This window comes from Drosophila tropicalis, unplaced genomic scaffold, assembly GCF_018151085.1.
Source record: "Drosophila tropicalis isolate 14030-0801.00 unplaced genomic scaffold, ASM1815108v1 contig_562, whole genome shotgun sequence".
Classification (NCBI taxonomy): domain Eukaryota; kingdom Metazoa; phylum Arthropoda; class Insecta; order Diptera; family Drosophilidae; genus Drosophila; species Drosophila tropicalis.
In genome coordinates, this window is record NW_027173037.1 from 226,861 (window position 1) to 244,251 (window position 17,391).

The following is a 17,391-nucleotide window of genomic DNA, read 5'->3' on the forward strand; positions in this document are numbered from 1 at the left end:
GTCTTTGTTTTGTCTTTTCTGTTGTTTTTTTTGTTGTCATTTGTGAAATGCATTACGGAATCGGATTATCAAGTATTATGTACGTATAACTAAGGCTAGTTCGATGTGAGGAGTGTGTGTATATATATAAAATATATTTTGTTGTATAACGCATCTGCTTAAACAAACTAATTGACCTTAAAACCTAAGCAAAAACAATTTGAAACAAACAGCCTATATAATGAATGAAGAAACAACTTATGGAGGTATCAAGATTTAACAAATAATGAAATGAAATCTCCCAATCATCATTGGATGATCAGGAAATGCAAAAGGATTCGGGTATATTTTGTTTTTTGGTTGGTGTTTTTTGTTTTTTTGTTCGTAAATTTTGTCACACGTTTTTCGTTCGTCGATTTCATTCTCTTTTTTTTTTTTTTACCTTTTTTCGATTGCTGAAAAATTTGAGTAAGAAGGTTAAGACCATGAGATATATGTGATTGGGGGTTCCTCGTGAGTGTTCGATGTTAATTTTAATGGGATGGCGCTCCGTATGAGCTGCTTGGAGCAGAGGGAGCTGGAGGAGCTGCTGGTGCACCATATTCCGATGGTGGGGCAATGCTGTTGGGATACGGTCCAGTCTCTTCCTTTTGGGTCTTGTAGCGAATGAAGTAGACCTCCGGCTTGCTGGGCTGTGTGGGTGCTGGTGTGGGAATGATAAGTTCGGGCTGCTCTTCGGGCTTCTTGACTAGCACATAGACCAGTGTCTTCTCCTCGTTCTGTGGGAACTGTGGAATGACTGGGGCAGTGGGTGCCGGCGGCGATGGCGCCTTAATGAACACAATCTTGTAGTGCTTCTGTGGTGGTGGCACATACAGAGGTTTCCTATAAAGTGTTCAGAGGCAGAAGTGAAAGGAGAATGTAACAATTGCAATACAATTTGTTTATCTTGATAATTTCAAAAAAAAGTAGACGATAATGATGCCAATCATAATGATGATGACATTCGACCGACCTGTCACAATTACCGCCCACAGCTGTGCTTTTTGGCCCAAGGGCTTATATAAAAAAAAATGGTATGCTTTCTCTCTCTCTTTCTGTCTCTCTGTTACAGTGTATCTCTCCCTCTATGGTAATTGTCTAATTAGCTTGGAAAGAAAGAAGAAACTTAGGTAACATTTTAGTCACGGTTTGGCGGTCTACATCATCATCATCATCATCGTCGTCATACATATCTTGCCCCTCTCCCGATTCCCCCATTCCCTTATATCCAACAATCGCCGAAAACCCCTCTGGGTAATTAACATTACTTGCCAAAGAAAACACAAGCACAAGAAGAAGACAAACAAACAAACAACAACAACAGCAGCAAAAGAAAAAGCAGTGACAAAGAGATACAATTTTTAGCCTTCGCTTAAATAAATTTCCTTGTAACTGAAAACTGAAAACTACCTAACCGATTTGTTGTTGTTGCTGTTGTTGTTGCTGCTCTTAGCTGGTTGGTTGTTGGCATAAATGATAATGCAAAAAATAAACGCAATGTGGCAATCAGTTGACAAAAACAACAACCAAACTAAAAGGGCCATGAGCTGGATTAGATGATTAGAGTGCGCAGGTTTTGCAACCAATTTTGTCTGCTCTATGAATTGTGAGAGAATCCTACATAAATGAAGAAGATTATATAGTCATAACAATCGTGTTACTTTCATGACAAAAACCAACGATATCTTACAATCAAATCATAGCATAACATGCCATGCCACACATATTTACTATAGTATGTAGAGTTTCAAATGGGATCGTGGGGATCGCGTTAGTTGCTCTAACTCACATAGTTAATTGCTAAGGGAAGATTGATATAAGAATCATAAATCTTTGATGCAGCTTTTGACAATGCTTTTGAAGAGTTCACAGGGTTCTAAATTTGGTTAATCTGAATTCTTATATGAAATATTTGGTCAAAAAGTCGAATAAGAAAGAGAATAAAGGGCTACACAATGTAAAATTTCAGTCCTCTTCCAAATATTCATTGAGATTCATTCGAATTATAATTTTTAAATGCCCTCAAGATCACTTCACTTAATTTCAGTATGTAAAACAATTTGTTTTCAATTAGAAATTTGAAAATTACCAAAGAAGACTTTAATGCAATGGTTCTCCTTTTTAAGATGTCTTTAAAATCTGGATTATAATATTTCGAGTTGGACTTTGAAATGAAATTGGTTGGAATAATATTTTGAAAAAGGGTTTTCTTAAGATTATGATTCTTCTTCAGTATCCTCTTCTTCTTAAAAAAGTAGTGTAAGAAAATCCTCTTGAAGTTTTCTAAGTGATTACTCTAATCTATTTAAAACACTAAAGAAAAGTCTAATTAAAAATCTGTGCCAAAAAATAACCCAGAAATTCAGAAATCCATAAACCCTGAAATCTGATTTATATCTTTCCATTTCTATATAATGGAAATCAGTTGAATAACTTGGTCTTTGTAGCAAGGACTTGAGAAAAGCAAAGGATATTGATTAGAAGGTTGTGTGGATGCTCACCTTGGTGCCTGATACTCTGGCTCTGGTGGTGGCACATGGACATAGACATGCTTATGCACTACGGGAGGCTGTTGAGGAGGTCCGTATTGAGGGGCTGGGGCGCCATAGCCTCCACTCGGACCACTTGGCTGATAACTGCTCGACGGTGGAGCACTGTAGGTATCACGTGGTGGCTCTGGCCGGGCAGCCACCAAAGCAGCAGCGGCCAAGACGAGCACTATCTGTTAGACCGGAGAAGAAGATTTACACACACTTTAGTATATATATGTATATGTGGCACAGTGGAAATAAACACAACATACCACACAAGTGGGCTGCATTTTGATATGGAGTGATTGTAAGTATATCCGTTTATATGTTGTTGAGGATTTAGCGAATTATGTTTCGTTATTTTTATTTTTTGGCTTTGTTTTTGTCACTTGAAGCTTGTTCGACGCGGAACCTCTTACTGCATGCCACAACGACTGTTGCAGTTTCTTATATAGCGGCGCAACGCGTGAAATAAAAATTAAGTAAAAATAAAGACGACGCGACGTCAACTACGGCGACCGCGAAGAGTCAGCTGCTGCTGTTGCTGCTGCTGCTGAGCAGTTGGCAAAGAGCGGCGCATAACCATGAAGAAATTGAAATGTACAGCAGCAACAACAACATCAGCAACATCAGCAGCAGCAACAACAACAACTTTAGCAGTTGGCAAGTCATCTGTGGGGGGAAACTGAAGCTGGGCCTCAGTTTCTTCTGCCTCTGTCTCGGTCTCAGCCTCTGCCTCAGACGCTCCTAGCTGCGGCAGCGAAGTCAACCCAAACTGCGATTGTTGCTGACCGTTTCTTAGTTGCTGTTGTTGTTGTTGGTGTTGCAGATTTTTTTTTTTTTTTGTTCGTCTTTAATACTATAATGCTTGGTTTTTCCTTTTTCTGTTTTTGTTAAATGTTTATTTTTTTTATTAACTTCTTTGAAATTGCCTCAGCTGATAGGGAGCGTTTCGACTTGTTGATGTCGTTTGCCATTTGAAATCCTGTTTTTATTGCCGGGGCTATAATAAACCAGACAAGCATTTTATACATTTTTGGCAATCCTATATAAAACAATGAAAATAAGATATTCATTTTTTTTAGTGGATGGCATATAATGAAACCAAATGATCTATTAAGTACTCCCAAGTACAAATAAAATTATTAAAATTTTATAATAATTTGTTTTTTGTCTTCCTATGTATATCAATTTTGACTTTGATATTGAGATAATTAAGGCTTTTTATATTAAAAGAATCATGAAATTCTACAAATAAGAGTCATGAGTTTAGAAGTTAATGAAATCCAGCAAAGAAATCGAAAAAATTAATGAAATATCTAAGTGAAAAATGATTTTTAGGGCAAGTTTCTATATTGATTTAGACTTTGATTTGGAGATCCATAGAATACGAAAAAGGATATAAATGATGTGCAGCACTTAAATTGTCAAAAATATTTTAGTTTCTGAATAAAAAATTTTGAAATTTTATTTTTTTTTTACTTTCTACATTGTTTTTGACTCTGATAGAAATGTTTTTATTTCATGTGTAGATTAAAGATATTGTGGGTCATGTTTTTAGAACTTATGAACATTATACTTCAACAGAAGTCGATAAATTTATTAATGTATTACGTTTTTTAAAGGATTCGTATTGTTCTTAAAACTATATTATTAAGTCTTCATTAGGTTAGGTATTATAGAAAGATTCTAAAATATGTTACATACTTTAAAAAAGAAACTTTTCTTATGATGGAATGTAAAAAAACCGACAATTGTTTGTAAGGTAATTACTTTGAGACATGATTACTTAAGTTATACCCAAAAACAGATACTAAGAATAAGTATGTGACATAGTTTCACTTTTGATTATAGTTTTGCAACTATATTTTTAGTATTTACTTCTAAATATTAAAGTGTATTTCATGATCGTCATTCCTCCCACCCGAAAGAGATAGCCTTTCTTAAAAAGTCTTTTGTTTTTGGTTACATTATTATTTTTTTGGTCACTTTTGTGAGGATGGCAAAATGTAGTTCGCCGTCGTCGTCGTCGTCGTCGGCATCATCAGATCGGATCGTATCGGATCGTGTAGCACGATTCACTTTCAATTTCAATGAATGTGGATTCACACTCGCTTCTGGATGGAATGGCATGAAGTAAAGATGCCAGGGAGAGGACGAGGGGAGACAGATTCACCAGGTAGGAGATGAGGAATAATGTGCTCTGAACTGGGACTGGGACTGCGAGTGGAACTGGAACTTGGTTGTTTGGGTTTACTTTTTTTTTTTGGTTTTATTTCATTTCTTCATGCTTTTTTAGTCTTTTGTTTTGTGTGTTGTTTTTTTTTTTTTTTTTATGTGTTATGGGTGCCTGTTTGTTATTATTGTTATTATTATTGTTGTTGTTGTTACAGTTGTTGTTGCTTTTGTAATTGCTGTCCGTGCTGTGTTGGCCACGAAGCTCATAATGAGCTTCACGCTCTTGTTGGAGTCTCTCCCCATCATCCTCATAACCATCTTCATCTTTTGCTCCCCATAAACATATATAATATATAATGCAATATTTTTGAATTTGAATTTCTTTAATTTGTTTTCCGTTTTTCTTTATTTTTCTTACATTTTTCTTATTTAATAATTTTTGTCTGTTTGGCGCCAGAAAATATGACAAAAAACAAAATTCACAAACTGAAACTGAAAATAAAAGTGAAATCCGGGTGCTGACTTTGAGGATACCCTGTAAAAATATGTACACAAGGATATAAAAATTCAAAACTAAGATCAATTAAGCCTTGTTTTATGTAAAATCCTTTACATTCTTTGTTTTAGTATGAGTTGTTTTAGTGACAGATTAATTAACTTAGGATGAGGTGCCTTAGAATACTTAGATTTCCTGTAGTCTTAGTTGCTAGAGATTGTGATTCTATTAAGATATGTATCTTATACTAGATTAGCCTATTAAGATGTTAATGATTATGCAGTTCCTTTCATTAAATCATTAGATGGTCCATTGACCCATTTAGAATTTGACTTTTAGCTCTATTATATTGAGTCTATAGATAAGAATAACCCAAGTCTAACAATAAAAAAATACTATCTTCTGTTTGTTCCAGTTTACTATAATATACCCTTTCACAGTGTCAAAAAGTATAGGGTATAGAAATATATGATTAGCCAAAAAAGTTACGTCTGGTGTTTTGTTATACTCTTTTGTTCGTGTCACGTTTGAATTGAGTTTGGCATGAAGCATGGGGAAGAAAATTTTATGCACATAATCTATAAATGGCAATTTGAGGCAGCGCTATCGATCCTGATCACCTTTCGTTTGGTGACCACTCCTGGCGACTACTCTATCTCTCTTTCTCTAACTCTGCCAACCACTGGCATTCTCCATATCTCTATATCTTCCTCCCTCTTGGCTAACGCTGCTGGAATTTGTTGAAATAGCATAATAAGAGTGTGTGGCCAGGGGCATTATGCGATCCGAGGATGAAGAGAAAGAGTAGGACGACACCAACAAGACCATTGCAAGTGCATTTTGAGTTTCAGGCCGACTGTCACTTTTCCTCAACGGCATCATTTATAATGCCGTTAGCCAAATGGCAAGTGCTTGGGCTCGTGTTTTCAGTTATTCAGTTTTTCTGTTTTGTTGATTTTCTTGTTCATCTTGCGGTTCCCGAGCAGCAGCAGCAGCAGCAGTAACGCCAGCCAAGCATTTCCTTAATTTTCATTGCTCATCTTTCACATTCAAAAACCATCACCCATCATCATCATCATAATCAACAACATCATAATGATTGAGTGGAGTAAATTATGATTGCAATGGCAAAGGCAAAGGCACAAGTAGAGCCACAGGTAGGCAGTTAACCGAGGTGAGTGGCGATCCAGATGCTCAGTTCAGTATGTGGTGCAGGTTTTGTCTTTTATGGCTTGTAATTGGCTTTGAAGTAATCGATATTACATATCTTAGGGCCAAATTGATCTGTAATATACTACTTAAGATGATCACATTAAATTACATTAAATTTTCCCTTTAGTTATCAGATTATTGTCTGTTCTTTCTTATGTAAACTATCTCTTCAGTGAACTAGCTTAGACTAGGTTATATTTCAAGGCCTTTATTTAGAATAGGGGCCAAAACCTTTAAATAACATACATCATAAAGATTCATTGCAAACATTTGTGAATATAACAGTTGAAACATCATTCTAATTACTTATTAAAGACCTTACTAGGCCAAAGGAATGCGTGATGTGGCTAGAATGTGAAGCTTGACCTGGTTTTCTATCCCTTTTGCATTCATCTTTTTCCCTTTTGCTCAATGCCAAATATATAATTTTGTGCTACATATAATCAGATGAAATTTAAACAAAAACCATTCATCTTTCATGCTTTCTCTCTTTCTCTATTCCTCATACACATGCTCATCCAAGTCTTCCGACACCTTGCCCAGCTCAAATACTAATTATTATATTGTATCTTTTGTTTTTTGACTTGACTTTATGTAACAAGACAAACAGACACACACACACACACACACACAGTTGGAGTAGAAGACAAAACCATTTAAATATTATATTTACATAAAATTCCAAAAAAAATGAAATGAAGAAAAAACAATTATAAATGCGTTTACAAAACGGCGAAAAGGCAACGGTACTTGGAGTACCTACTTATCGAGGTCGAAACGACTGACAGAGCGAATGGATGGATGGATAGATGGAATGGATAGATTGTTCACTGGTTGGTTGGTTGGTTGGGAATGTTCATATGGGTTAGTACTCGAATCAGTATCAACTTTCTGGTGGGTGCCACTTTTTAGTTTTAATTTGTCAAGAGTTGCACTTGACAAACCAGCAGACAGAAGAAAGTAAATTGAGTTGGGAATCTCTCGATCGCGATAATGATAATGAAGATGATGTAAAAATTTCCTTATATGTATGTATATTTATTTACATCTGGCTTGCATAAGACCTGGTTTCAATGAGATGAGTGTAGATATTTCGTTGAACTTGCATTGAAAATGATTTTTATTTTGTTTTTAATCATAAGGTAATAACGATAAACGTAATTTAACAACAACAATTAAATTTACATTCATTCATATACATATAACTATATATATATTGTGCTTGCATATAATAATATAAGAGTATATAATATAAAGTATAAGTAAAACAGAGCCATTAAAATTATAAACCGACAACGTACTGAACTTGTAACTTGTGCTGATGTTTTTGGAGGTCAAGATGAAACACAAAAAACCAAATGGCAAAGCCCCAAGAAGAAGCCTCTGCTTTGGCATCTTCAGTTAGTGCTAGTTACTAGGTAATATAAGTTTTTGTTATACATACATACATACATATGTATGTATTTGGTAGTAACACAGCCTTGGGGGCTATTAAATAAAAATCAAATAATAAAAGAAACACCATGCCATGTGTTGCCTTGGGGGACTGCGTTTAATATATATATATATAAGTATATACAATTGACTTTGTTTTAAGTTTTATTTTTTAACATTTTTCTTTATTTTTAGTTGTTTTTTTTTAGAGTTTTTTGCTGCTCACTTTGATTTACTTTAAACAGGCAAAAGAAGACGAATTTTCTCCATAAATAGTAAACGAAGAAGACGACAAAATTTGTTGGGAGGGACTCTCACATATAGTTTACATATAGGTACATATAGGTATATATCGGTTCATACACATACATAAATAGTTACAATTAGTATCTTAGTTTGAGTTTTCAAAAATTATTGTGCTAATATAGGAACTTCCTTAGTCCGTGGAGTTCAGTTTTGCAATTAAGCAGTTAAAAACCGTTGAGTTTTGGAAATGGTAATGGGTTTTGAAATTAAACCGTAAATATACTCATGATCAGTTGTTCCACTTAAAAAATAAGGCCAAAACTTTGTTTTTAGGTCTAAGCAAATATTTCTTAAATAATATTGTTACGCTCTTTGACCTTAAAAATTGCTAAAAAATTATCGTTGTTTGACTTTGCATTTATTTTGATTAATCGATAAAAATTTTTATTATAGGCCTTAATAATAACTAAATGAGATAGCTTTAATCACATGGGCAAAAATAAAGACAATTTATTAATCATTATGAGCATCTTCTTAGTTTAGATTTATTACCCATTTTTAGCTCTGCCTTGTTCTAGTTGAACATTTTAATGTAGCCTACTTTTTTGGAGGTCCAACATGAAAGTGAAACCAATTAAATTAACATTGTGGTTCATTAAACCAAAACAAATTTGAAATGAATCTGAAAAATGTATGGCAAATTTACGCTGAATTTGAAGTATTTTGTTTTGTTTGTAGCTCTTTGGGTTTTTAAAGCGTATAATTTCAAAATCTCATTACCATTTCTAATTTTCAGTTGTCGTCAGCATTTCCATTTTGATTACAATTCATATATATATATATGGGTCTCTAGTAACGCCCATAGCCACCGCCTTGCTCATCCAGGGCGCCCATTGCGCTTAGCTTCTGTAGCCAGGCGGCATTGGAATTGGATCCACGTTGAGAGTTTGCTAGTAGTGGATTGTTGCCCTCATTGTGCAGACGTAAAAGTGGGTGTTGTTGTTGCAGCGGCTGTTGTTGTTGCTGCTGCTGTTGTTGTTGCTGTGGGTCCTCATTGCTTAACTCTAAAATCTGCAAACAAAAAGAGTTAAACTTTAGAGCCACATCGAGATGAGTTGGATTGAAGAGATATGTATGTATGTTTGAGCTGTTGTTATGGTTGTTATTATATTATCTAGTAGTAGTAGTAGTTTTACTTAGGATAGATGTTAACACGGATCACCTCAGCGACGGGGCGCTCTTTGATGCGAGTTATTTCAAAAATCTGTTGAAATCTTATTTATTCAACGCGTCGCGGCTACGTGGGAAGTTCGTCACATCTTTTAGCTTTTGCTATGGCTGTTGGCTTCTTTTATTTTTTGGCGAATCATTAAATCGAATGAACTTTATCTGTAACGTGTTGTTGTTGTTGTTGTTGTTGCTGTTGCGGCTCTTGTGCGACTTGGCGACTTGATGATGACTGAAAATGTGTTAATGGGGGGGTATTGTCGTGTAATTATCAACAGCAGCCGCCGCACCAGCAGCTCCAGCAGCAGCAGCCGCCACTCGCCACCAGCCGCGCAACCTCTTTTCATACTTTTGGGGCTCTTTTGTTTTAACCAACCAAAAAAACAATAACAAAAACAACAAAGCCAACCAGCGATGATGTGTGAACAAAAACAACAGCAACAACAAAACATACAAGCAAAAAAAAAAAAACCCTAAAAACAATTTCGCGCCAAGTAATTATATTATTGCTAATTTAAAAGATAGTTTTTTTTTGTTTGGTTTTTTTCTGTAGCTTTCGTTATCTTCTTCAGCTATTTCATCGCCAGTTACAGGCACGGATTAAGATTTGCAAGTGATAAGGCCCACCAAACGATTTGGCCAAGTCCAATTATAAAACCAACAATATTTTTGGGTTCAAAAATAGTTTAAACCGAGGTTTAATCTTTAGAAGGGCTAGATTATATTACATTTTTGGTAAGGATTAGCCAATTCTGAACATCCTAAGGACTTTTAATCTCCAGCCTAGCTATATATGGATTTCCGATTTCCCAATTTTTGACGATTTTATTGTAATTTATTCACAACAAATTGTTAATTTTTAATATATTTCTTTTTTAATGTTAAATTAAGTTATTTAAAGTTCTTTAAGTATAACTTTAAAAAGATTTTCTAAATGGAATTTCTTAAGTCTGTTTATAAACCGTCCCTGATCATGCACATTTGTTGGGTCCATTCAGTTATTAATGGACTTGGACCAGTGTGCTGGTGCAGTGCAAACGATTGCAAATAATGATGTACTCTTTGGTCACATAAGGAAGCAATGATGACTGTTTTGTCTGTTTGGGCTTGTTATCGCATTTCTGCATCTGTTTAGGAAGGGTGAATGTGATTGTTGGGTGTTGGGTTTTTGGATTTTGGGTCGCTTGGAAGAGACTCACTCTTGGTAGCTTTTTGCTTTTTGTCATTGTTTTTGCCTCCCGTTTTTAATACTATTTAAGACTTGGCACATCTTTGTCGTCACATTCGGACAGTTTAATTTGAGAGTTGGCGTTAAGTGCAAAGTTATGTGAGTTGCTAAGGATGCCAGCCAGCCAGATGCTGTAAGTTGGCCATGGCTCGTAAAAATAATTGAAAAACAATTTCGAATTTTATGGGCATGGAATTTATAGAAAATTAAATAGACATTTTATAAGTATATGTACTTGTAAGTAGATTACTTGTTGTTTTAATTTTAATTTGATTTCCTACCTTATTCATCTATGTGGTATTTATATATTAAACAATTGTAATTGTTTAATTTTATTCATTTAACTTTTTATATATAATTGATGCAATCAGCAGCACATGCAATTGCAATGTGCCGTGGGGCAAAATGCAGATAAGAATGCTTACTTTCACCTCTTTATCTTAATATTATATTATTTTACTTTTAACTCTTTGTTATTAATTTATGTACATTTTGGACAGAACTTTCGTATTGTGTTAAAATAAAAATTGTATATAGTCGATCTATCTAAAACTTACTTATCTGTCTAGATTTAAAACTCGAATATATAACTTTATCCGACTAGTTGAAACCCGTCAAATAGTTTTATAATTCTCCAAGTACATAAGATTTTGCCTCAATGTTAATTTTTAATTGTAATCAAAGTTTAACTAAGAAAACTTTATCTATTAGAATTGTGGACATTTTATTTGAAAGTAATTAGAAAAAGTTTCTCGCATATTTAATTGTTCATATCTAAAAATAAACCTAATTCGTGCCAGATCAAATTTCACTTGTCTTTTCTAATCCCATTAATTAAAAATCTTATTTAGCCCCGCCTCAACGACATTTTGATAAGTGAGAACATTGAAAACAATCAACTTCCTTCCACCCTACAGACGGAATTCGCATTATGAAAGTCAATTTCCCACTTTGTCGGCTTTGGTTTCTGTCGGGGGAATTGCTCCATTGTCATTGTCAGTTGTTTGTCTGGGTTTGGGTCTGGGTTCGGGTGGTTGTTGACTGGAATCTATGGCGTGGTATTGCGGTGGAGGGGTGGCGGGGAGTGGTCTGTTGTGAGTGACATGACATCCTGGCAAATGGCAATAACAATAAGCCGAAAAGGCTAAGCTCTATTTGGTTGTTGTCTCAACAGGGCACTCAGGTTCAATGCATTATTATCCATTATATGTCAAGTGTTTCTTACCTACCTACATATATATATATATGCATTCTGCTTTCGCTGTTGTGACGTAGCCAAAGTTGGCAAGTCAACCTTCATCAGAGACTACGTCATCGTCATTATTTGGTATTTGACATTTGATTTCCCTTTTTCTTTTTCTTTGGTTTGCTTTTGCCCAAAGATGGTCTGGCGCGTCGCACGTCAGCATCATCTTATCGATTTACAGGGCCATGACTCAGAATTTTTTAGTGGTGCTACAGTTAGTCTGGCCATCTAACTATATGTATGTGTGTATGTATGTAGCATATATTGAAATAAGTATTTGTATTAAATGGCAAATAAAACAGTTGCAGGTTGGCAGATTGGCGATTGCTGACTGCAGATTGCAGCTGCTGCGACTTCGTGTGACTTCACATCCACATCTACATTCAATTTATGTGGAATTCTCCCCGTTCCAAAAGAGACCCCTTGCCATCACTTTGGCTCTGCTTCGCTCCGGTTGAGCCGCATTTTTGTGTTTCGGTTGCGAAAAAGAACAGGAAACTTTCAGTGTGTTTGTGTGTGTGTGTGTGTGTGGGTTGGGGGTTTTTGTGCGTGGAGAGAGGATTGAGGGGAGTTGGAGAATGCCAAAAAGATGAAGAGTCCAAGAGTTGAAGTCGAGTTTGTTGGCGATTGTAGCCGGACGAGCCATCGAAGACACCGTTAAGATGCCAGAAGAAACTCTTGCGAAATAATGCATTTTTATATATGTATGTATATGTATATGTATATGTATATGTATATGTATATGTATATGTATATGTATATGTATATGTATATGTATATGTATATGTATATGTATATGTATATGTATATGTATATGTATATGTATATGTATATGCATTTTTGAAATGGTTAAACACGCAGCAACCACAGTAACCACAGGGACCTGAGACCTGTGGACCTGTGGACCTGCACCTGAACCTGTAACCCTATACCCAATTCCCAATACCCAATTTACCATTGAGCGAATGACGTAACCCAAAGACACAACACAAAACAACAGGCAACAACAAGTTAAAAATAAAACCTCAATAATTGGCGACATAATTGCAACTTAATACCACGCTTTGGCTCTCTCGTTTCATTTAGTTAATTATATCGACGACGCAAAAAATGCCATTGAATGCACATTTCCATTTCTTACTCATTCACTCACTCGGGCAGTCACTTAGTCGGAGCTTACCTGAAGCATCAGTTCACGCAACTTGTCCAAATCGTCGCCATGTGACCTTGTCGGCAGGTAACGTCCATCCACAATTTGCGGTGGCATCGCCAGGAGTAAGAGCAGCAGCCATATAAGCACTTTGGGTCCATATACCTGATTCCTTGCGGCTTTCATTGTCATTGTGGGCGTTCTTTTCTTTTTTTTTTTTTTTTGGGCTGGGCTTGGTTTGGGCTGAATGTGTGTTTGTGTGGGCTTGGCACTTGTACTTGCTGGCGCTGCTGCTGCTGCAAGGTATGGGGAAAGTAAAAGGGGAATATTAAATGAAGACCAAATTGCAGCACATACAATATATCATGGGGCAGGGAGGAAGGAGGGGCGGACCAACAGAGACTTGCTTGCTGTAATTGCTTGGGTGAGGTCGCCAGCAGCAGGATAAAGTGTTCATCGGAAAATCTTTCTATTTTCTATTTAATTGCCTTAGTAGTAAATTACATCTTTTCTATACTGACTGACAAAATGAAAGCAAATTAAAAATAAAATCAATAAAGGAAACATTAATTCAGTTAAGTGATTTCTTCAAAATTGGAAAACTTTTCCCCATTTGCGAATGAGACTACACAATATAAACAAAAAATTTATTGCCAATTTAGCGAGATTGTAAAATTCTATAAAATAATATAATCAAGTCATGAGGACATTTTTAATGCTTTAGCTCAAATGGACCAACCAAATGCTTGCCTTGAATTTGAGCGTTAACATTTTCGTTTTTAGCTTTCTTGGAAGAGGTAAAAAAAGTGGATAAAAACATTAAACTATATTTATATATATATATATAAGGATAAGCAGGAAAATGTTAGCCAATCACTTGAAATAACTTTGTTTAAAAATTATCCAACTGTTATAAATTATAGATTTCAGAAGAAGACAAACATTAAGCTTAATTTTAATACTATTATTTTTAAAAGGAATTTCAAATAAATTTTTGACCTTTATTTATTGAGTTTATTTAAATTTTTACTTTGTCTATATATCGGTTGTAAACTTCAAACATTTCTTAAAGTAATAGTTAATATCATAAAAAACTTTCATACTACTAAAATAAAAAGTTCACCAACTATAAGTTTGTTTTTATTAGCAATTGATTAGAATAATGATGAAAAAGTTGTCAAAGTTTGATTAGCAATTTATCTTTCCGAATTCGAATTATGTATTTCCCTTTTAAGAAATTTGAACTTTACTTTTGTAAAGGCACCTAAACCCTTTCTAATACTTGCTCTTGTCCTTTAAGGACATTACCTTACAAAAATAAATGTGGCTTTGAGGGTTAACAAACATGTAAATCGAAAATTAACTACAAAGAAATTTGATATAATCTGAAATCATTTTGTTTAAATCGTATACTCTTGTAAAGGGGATTTTAATTTTAGTCGCTGAGAAGGAGACGTTTCCAACCCCATAGAGTATGAATGTATATTATTGATCAGTATGAGAAGCTGAGTCGATATAGCTAAATGCCTGTCTATACATCTTAACTTTAAGTCCTCAATTATAAAGCTGTTATAAAACTCGATATATATGTATGTATGTTGGACAAAATGTACATTTGTGCATATGTAAGAATAAGAAGAAAGTTTTCTTTCTAATCAGAATCAAAAATTGGTATTCGTCTATCCGTCCTTCTATATGAAGAAATAGATTTTGAAGACTAGACTAAGAGCTACAGCTATCATATTTTCCGTAGATTTTAGTAAGGACCCAGATTGAATTTGTTGAATAATGTCGCCCTGCCACACATAATTTTTCTCGCAATATTCTAATTATTGCAATTACATTTGAGACACTAAACTTTGTAATCTATATTTATCGGTCCACCAAATTTCTTAAAAATCGGATAGAAAATAATAATAGTATAAACGCTTTTCGCTGTGCGAGTCAAAAGGCTGGAGTTGGGGCTAGTAGAGCTAAAGTGTTCTTGAGCTTGTACGTGTTCGCAAGGTTTATTTTTTAAGCAGAACGTAAAAGGCATTTATTAAAATACATACCTACATATGTATGTATGAATATATGTACATTGTACTAACTTGGTTTTATGAAATAAACACAAAATGAAAAAAGTCGACGTGACAACTTTCTTACTTATTTAATTGAAATATAAAGTTTTAGATAAATAAAGCTACCTATATAAATACTTATGTTCGACAATTGGCTACAAAAATAAGAAAGAGAGTTTCCACAAGTTAAAAACGTATTTTTAGCTAAAATCTTTTAAGTTAATAACCAGAGTAACCGTCAAACCTAATTTAAAAGAAATCTGTTTGATATCACTCGAATCGAATCTGTGATTAAGTATCCTTGTATTTTTCGCCTTTCTATTTACTTCTTACTTAATTTTCACAATGAAAGGAAAATGCATATTTACAGAACACCTCAAAAGCTTTGCCAAGTCGTGCATGCTTAGTCCCCGTTTTAAGCTCTCTTCCTTCGTTATGGAACCTGAGAACTGATTACACAATAATCTTGAATAATTTCATATTCCGACAAGACCACTGAACCCCCCCTGGGCCCACCGCATCACAGTGCTCCACCTGGTGGCGCCAGCAACTGGTGCACCTGCACTTGCCACTGACTCACAGTTTATTTATTTGTGGCCCTTTTTTTTGTTGTTGTTGGTTGGTTGTTATTATTATTTTGGTTGTACTGTTCTTGTACTTTCTGAGTGGGATTAGCTTTTTAACTGCGTCACGTTTCGAATGTGTTTTTGCTTATATATTTTTTTTCCTTTTGCTGTTTTATTCTTTTTCACAATGCTCACTTTTGTGTGTGTCGGGCACGATGTGCTGAACTAGGATAACAATGTGGCTTTAAGCGAAACAGTCTTCAGACATTTGTATTTATAGCCAAAAATGCCGCAGCAATGACTGAGATTGGGTTGTGTGACGCCAGGACCTGGCTGGCCTAGGCACAGGCTCAGGCAGCAGCAGAGGCATCCGGCATATGCCGACCTACACATGCGCTACCCCCTAGCATTTGGTAGTAACATCCTTTGGGTGCCTTCTATGCCGCACCCGCATTCCTTGGCGAAATGTGCGCGCGCACATATCATTGTCACCCATGCATATAATATAGAACCACTCCTCCGTATCCTCCTCAATTCGCCTGCCGCCATTCGGGATTCTATTGTCCTGGCTGTCTTCTTACAAATGATAGCTACTATAGAATCTGGCGAAATGTTTTCGCATGGCTAAATTTCATGGTTAACTCCCACCAATTGTTGTCGTTGTCGTTTGCGTTGCCGTTGTCGTCGTTGATGTTGTCGTCGTCATGGCTGCAGTTGTTGACATTGCTGGGCGTCAATAACTAGTCCAAGCAAGCAACTACATATAGTAAAACACTCAAGTTTTTATTCTCTTCATCGACGGTTGCCACAAAATGGATCCATTTGTATACCATGCACGACTGATAGCCCAAAATTTTTGATATAGCTCAGTACTTTTTTTCTCTGGTTTTTTTTTTTTTTTTTGTACTTAGCCATTGGCTGTGATTGAATACGTGACGGGCATCAGCAAATGTATGCAAGGGTTTTTTACGGCCCTGAATTTAAGCAAATGTTGGGAACTCTCTGGGATATGGATAACCGAATGTACGATAAATGGATACAATATTCACAACCCCCCCGCCCCACCCCATTCTAACCATTTCTCATTCATATTTCTTTATTATTTATGAACTCTAGATAATAAACGCTTTATGAAACATTCAGAAATTATTGATGCTCACTGCGTTTCAAAAATATTGTATAAAAAACAACCACAGAGAATATTGTATGAAAAAATAAAATAAAATACAATTACCTAATCATATACAAGAAGAAGACGGCTTGAAGAGAGTTTAAGTTGCCCTTGGCGGGTTTTGAACGCTAAATTTAAATTTTTATTTTTTAAATAACGGAATTTTCAATAAAGTGTTACGAAAGTTCGTTGGTTTTTATATATCATTTCCATTTTCGAGAAATTATTTAAACATTTATTTTGTTTTTTTGTTTTTTTTTTCCTTGTAATTTTTATTTTGTACAATATTATTGTTAAAAAAAAATTTATTCGCAGTTTTCTTACGCCCCTAAAAGTATGCAAATTTCTTAAATGTTATCATTTGTTGTCGGGTGTCGCAACTGTAGAAGCAACAGACAATGGATGTCGCCACTATTGACCCGGTGTCGCCATCCACCGAACTCTGATGGCAGCAACGTATTTCGGGCTGACTAAAATTAGCTACCCGCATAGAACTAGGATAATAGATAGATTTGTAATTAAAATCTGTTCTATATTATCTTTTTTGCTCGTCACTCTCTTTTGGATTTGTCGATTCCCTTTAAAATTTGTAAATTTAATTCGTCTGATGGTTATAACATAC

At 35.2% G+C, this 17,391-nt stretch overlaps 2 protein-coding genes across 5 annotated transcripts; both read right to left on the reverse strand.

Moving 5' to 3' along the window:
• Window positions 1-113: 113 nt before the first annotated feature.
• TwdlE (TweedleE) lies at window positions 114-2,987 on the reverse strand. Its single transcript, XM_068287519.1, has 3 exons — window positions 2,825-2,987; window positions 2,523-2,743; window positions 114-864 (listed from the first exon to the last, which is right to left on the reverse strand). Exons 1-3 carry the CDS (start codon window positions 2,840-2,842, stop codon window positions 513-515), a joined length of 591 nt encoding a protein of 196 aa, XP_068143620.1. The 5' UTR covers window positions 2,843-2,987; the 3' UTR covers window positions 114-512.
• A 4,638-nt stretch (window positions 2,988-7,625) lies between these two features.
• On the reverse strand, window positions 7,626-15,835 carry Proc (Proctolin). 4 transcript variants are annotated; one of them, XM_068287508.1, is made up of 3 exons: window positions 15,794-15,813; window positions 13,000-13,262; window positions 7,626-9,189 (listed from the first exon to the last, which is right to left on the reverse strand). In XM_068287508.1, the coding sequence occupies exons 2-3, from the start codon at window positions 13,159-13,161 to the stop codon at window positions 8,968-8,970; spliced, it is 384 nt and encodes a 127-aa protein (XP_068143609.1). In that variant the 5' UTR covers window positions 13,162-13,262; window positions 15,794-15,813; the 3' UTR covers window positions 7,626-8,967. The 4 variants fall into 4 exon arrangements, with proteins under 4 accessions (XP_068143609.1, XP_068143608.1, XP_068143607.1 ...); XM_068287506.1 differs by having other exon boundaries at window positions 7,627-9,189; window positions 13,000-13,265; window positions 15,613-15,835; XM_068287505.1 differs by having other exon boundaries at window positions 7,628-9,189; window positions 13,000-13,265; window positions 15,794-15,835.
• Window positions 15,836-17,391: the final 1,556 nt, after the last annotated feature.

Coding starts and splice junctions, on each gene's coding strand:
- Proc (XM_068287508.1), bottom strand. CDS start 13,161: ATGACAATGAAAGCCGCAAGGAATCAGGTATATGGACCCAAAGTGCTT. Junction 9,190..12,999: donor TGCGTGAACTGATGCTTCAG/GTAAGCTCCGAC, acceptor TTTTGTTTGCAG/ATTTTAGAGTTAAGCAATGA.
- TwdlE (XM_068287519.1), bottom strand. Junction 865..2,522: donor CCAGAGTATCAGGCACCAAG/GTGAGCATCCAC, acceptor AACACTTTATAG/GAAACCTCTGTATGTGCCAC.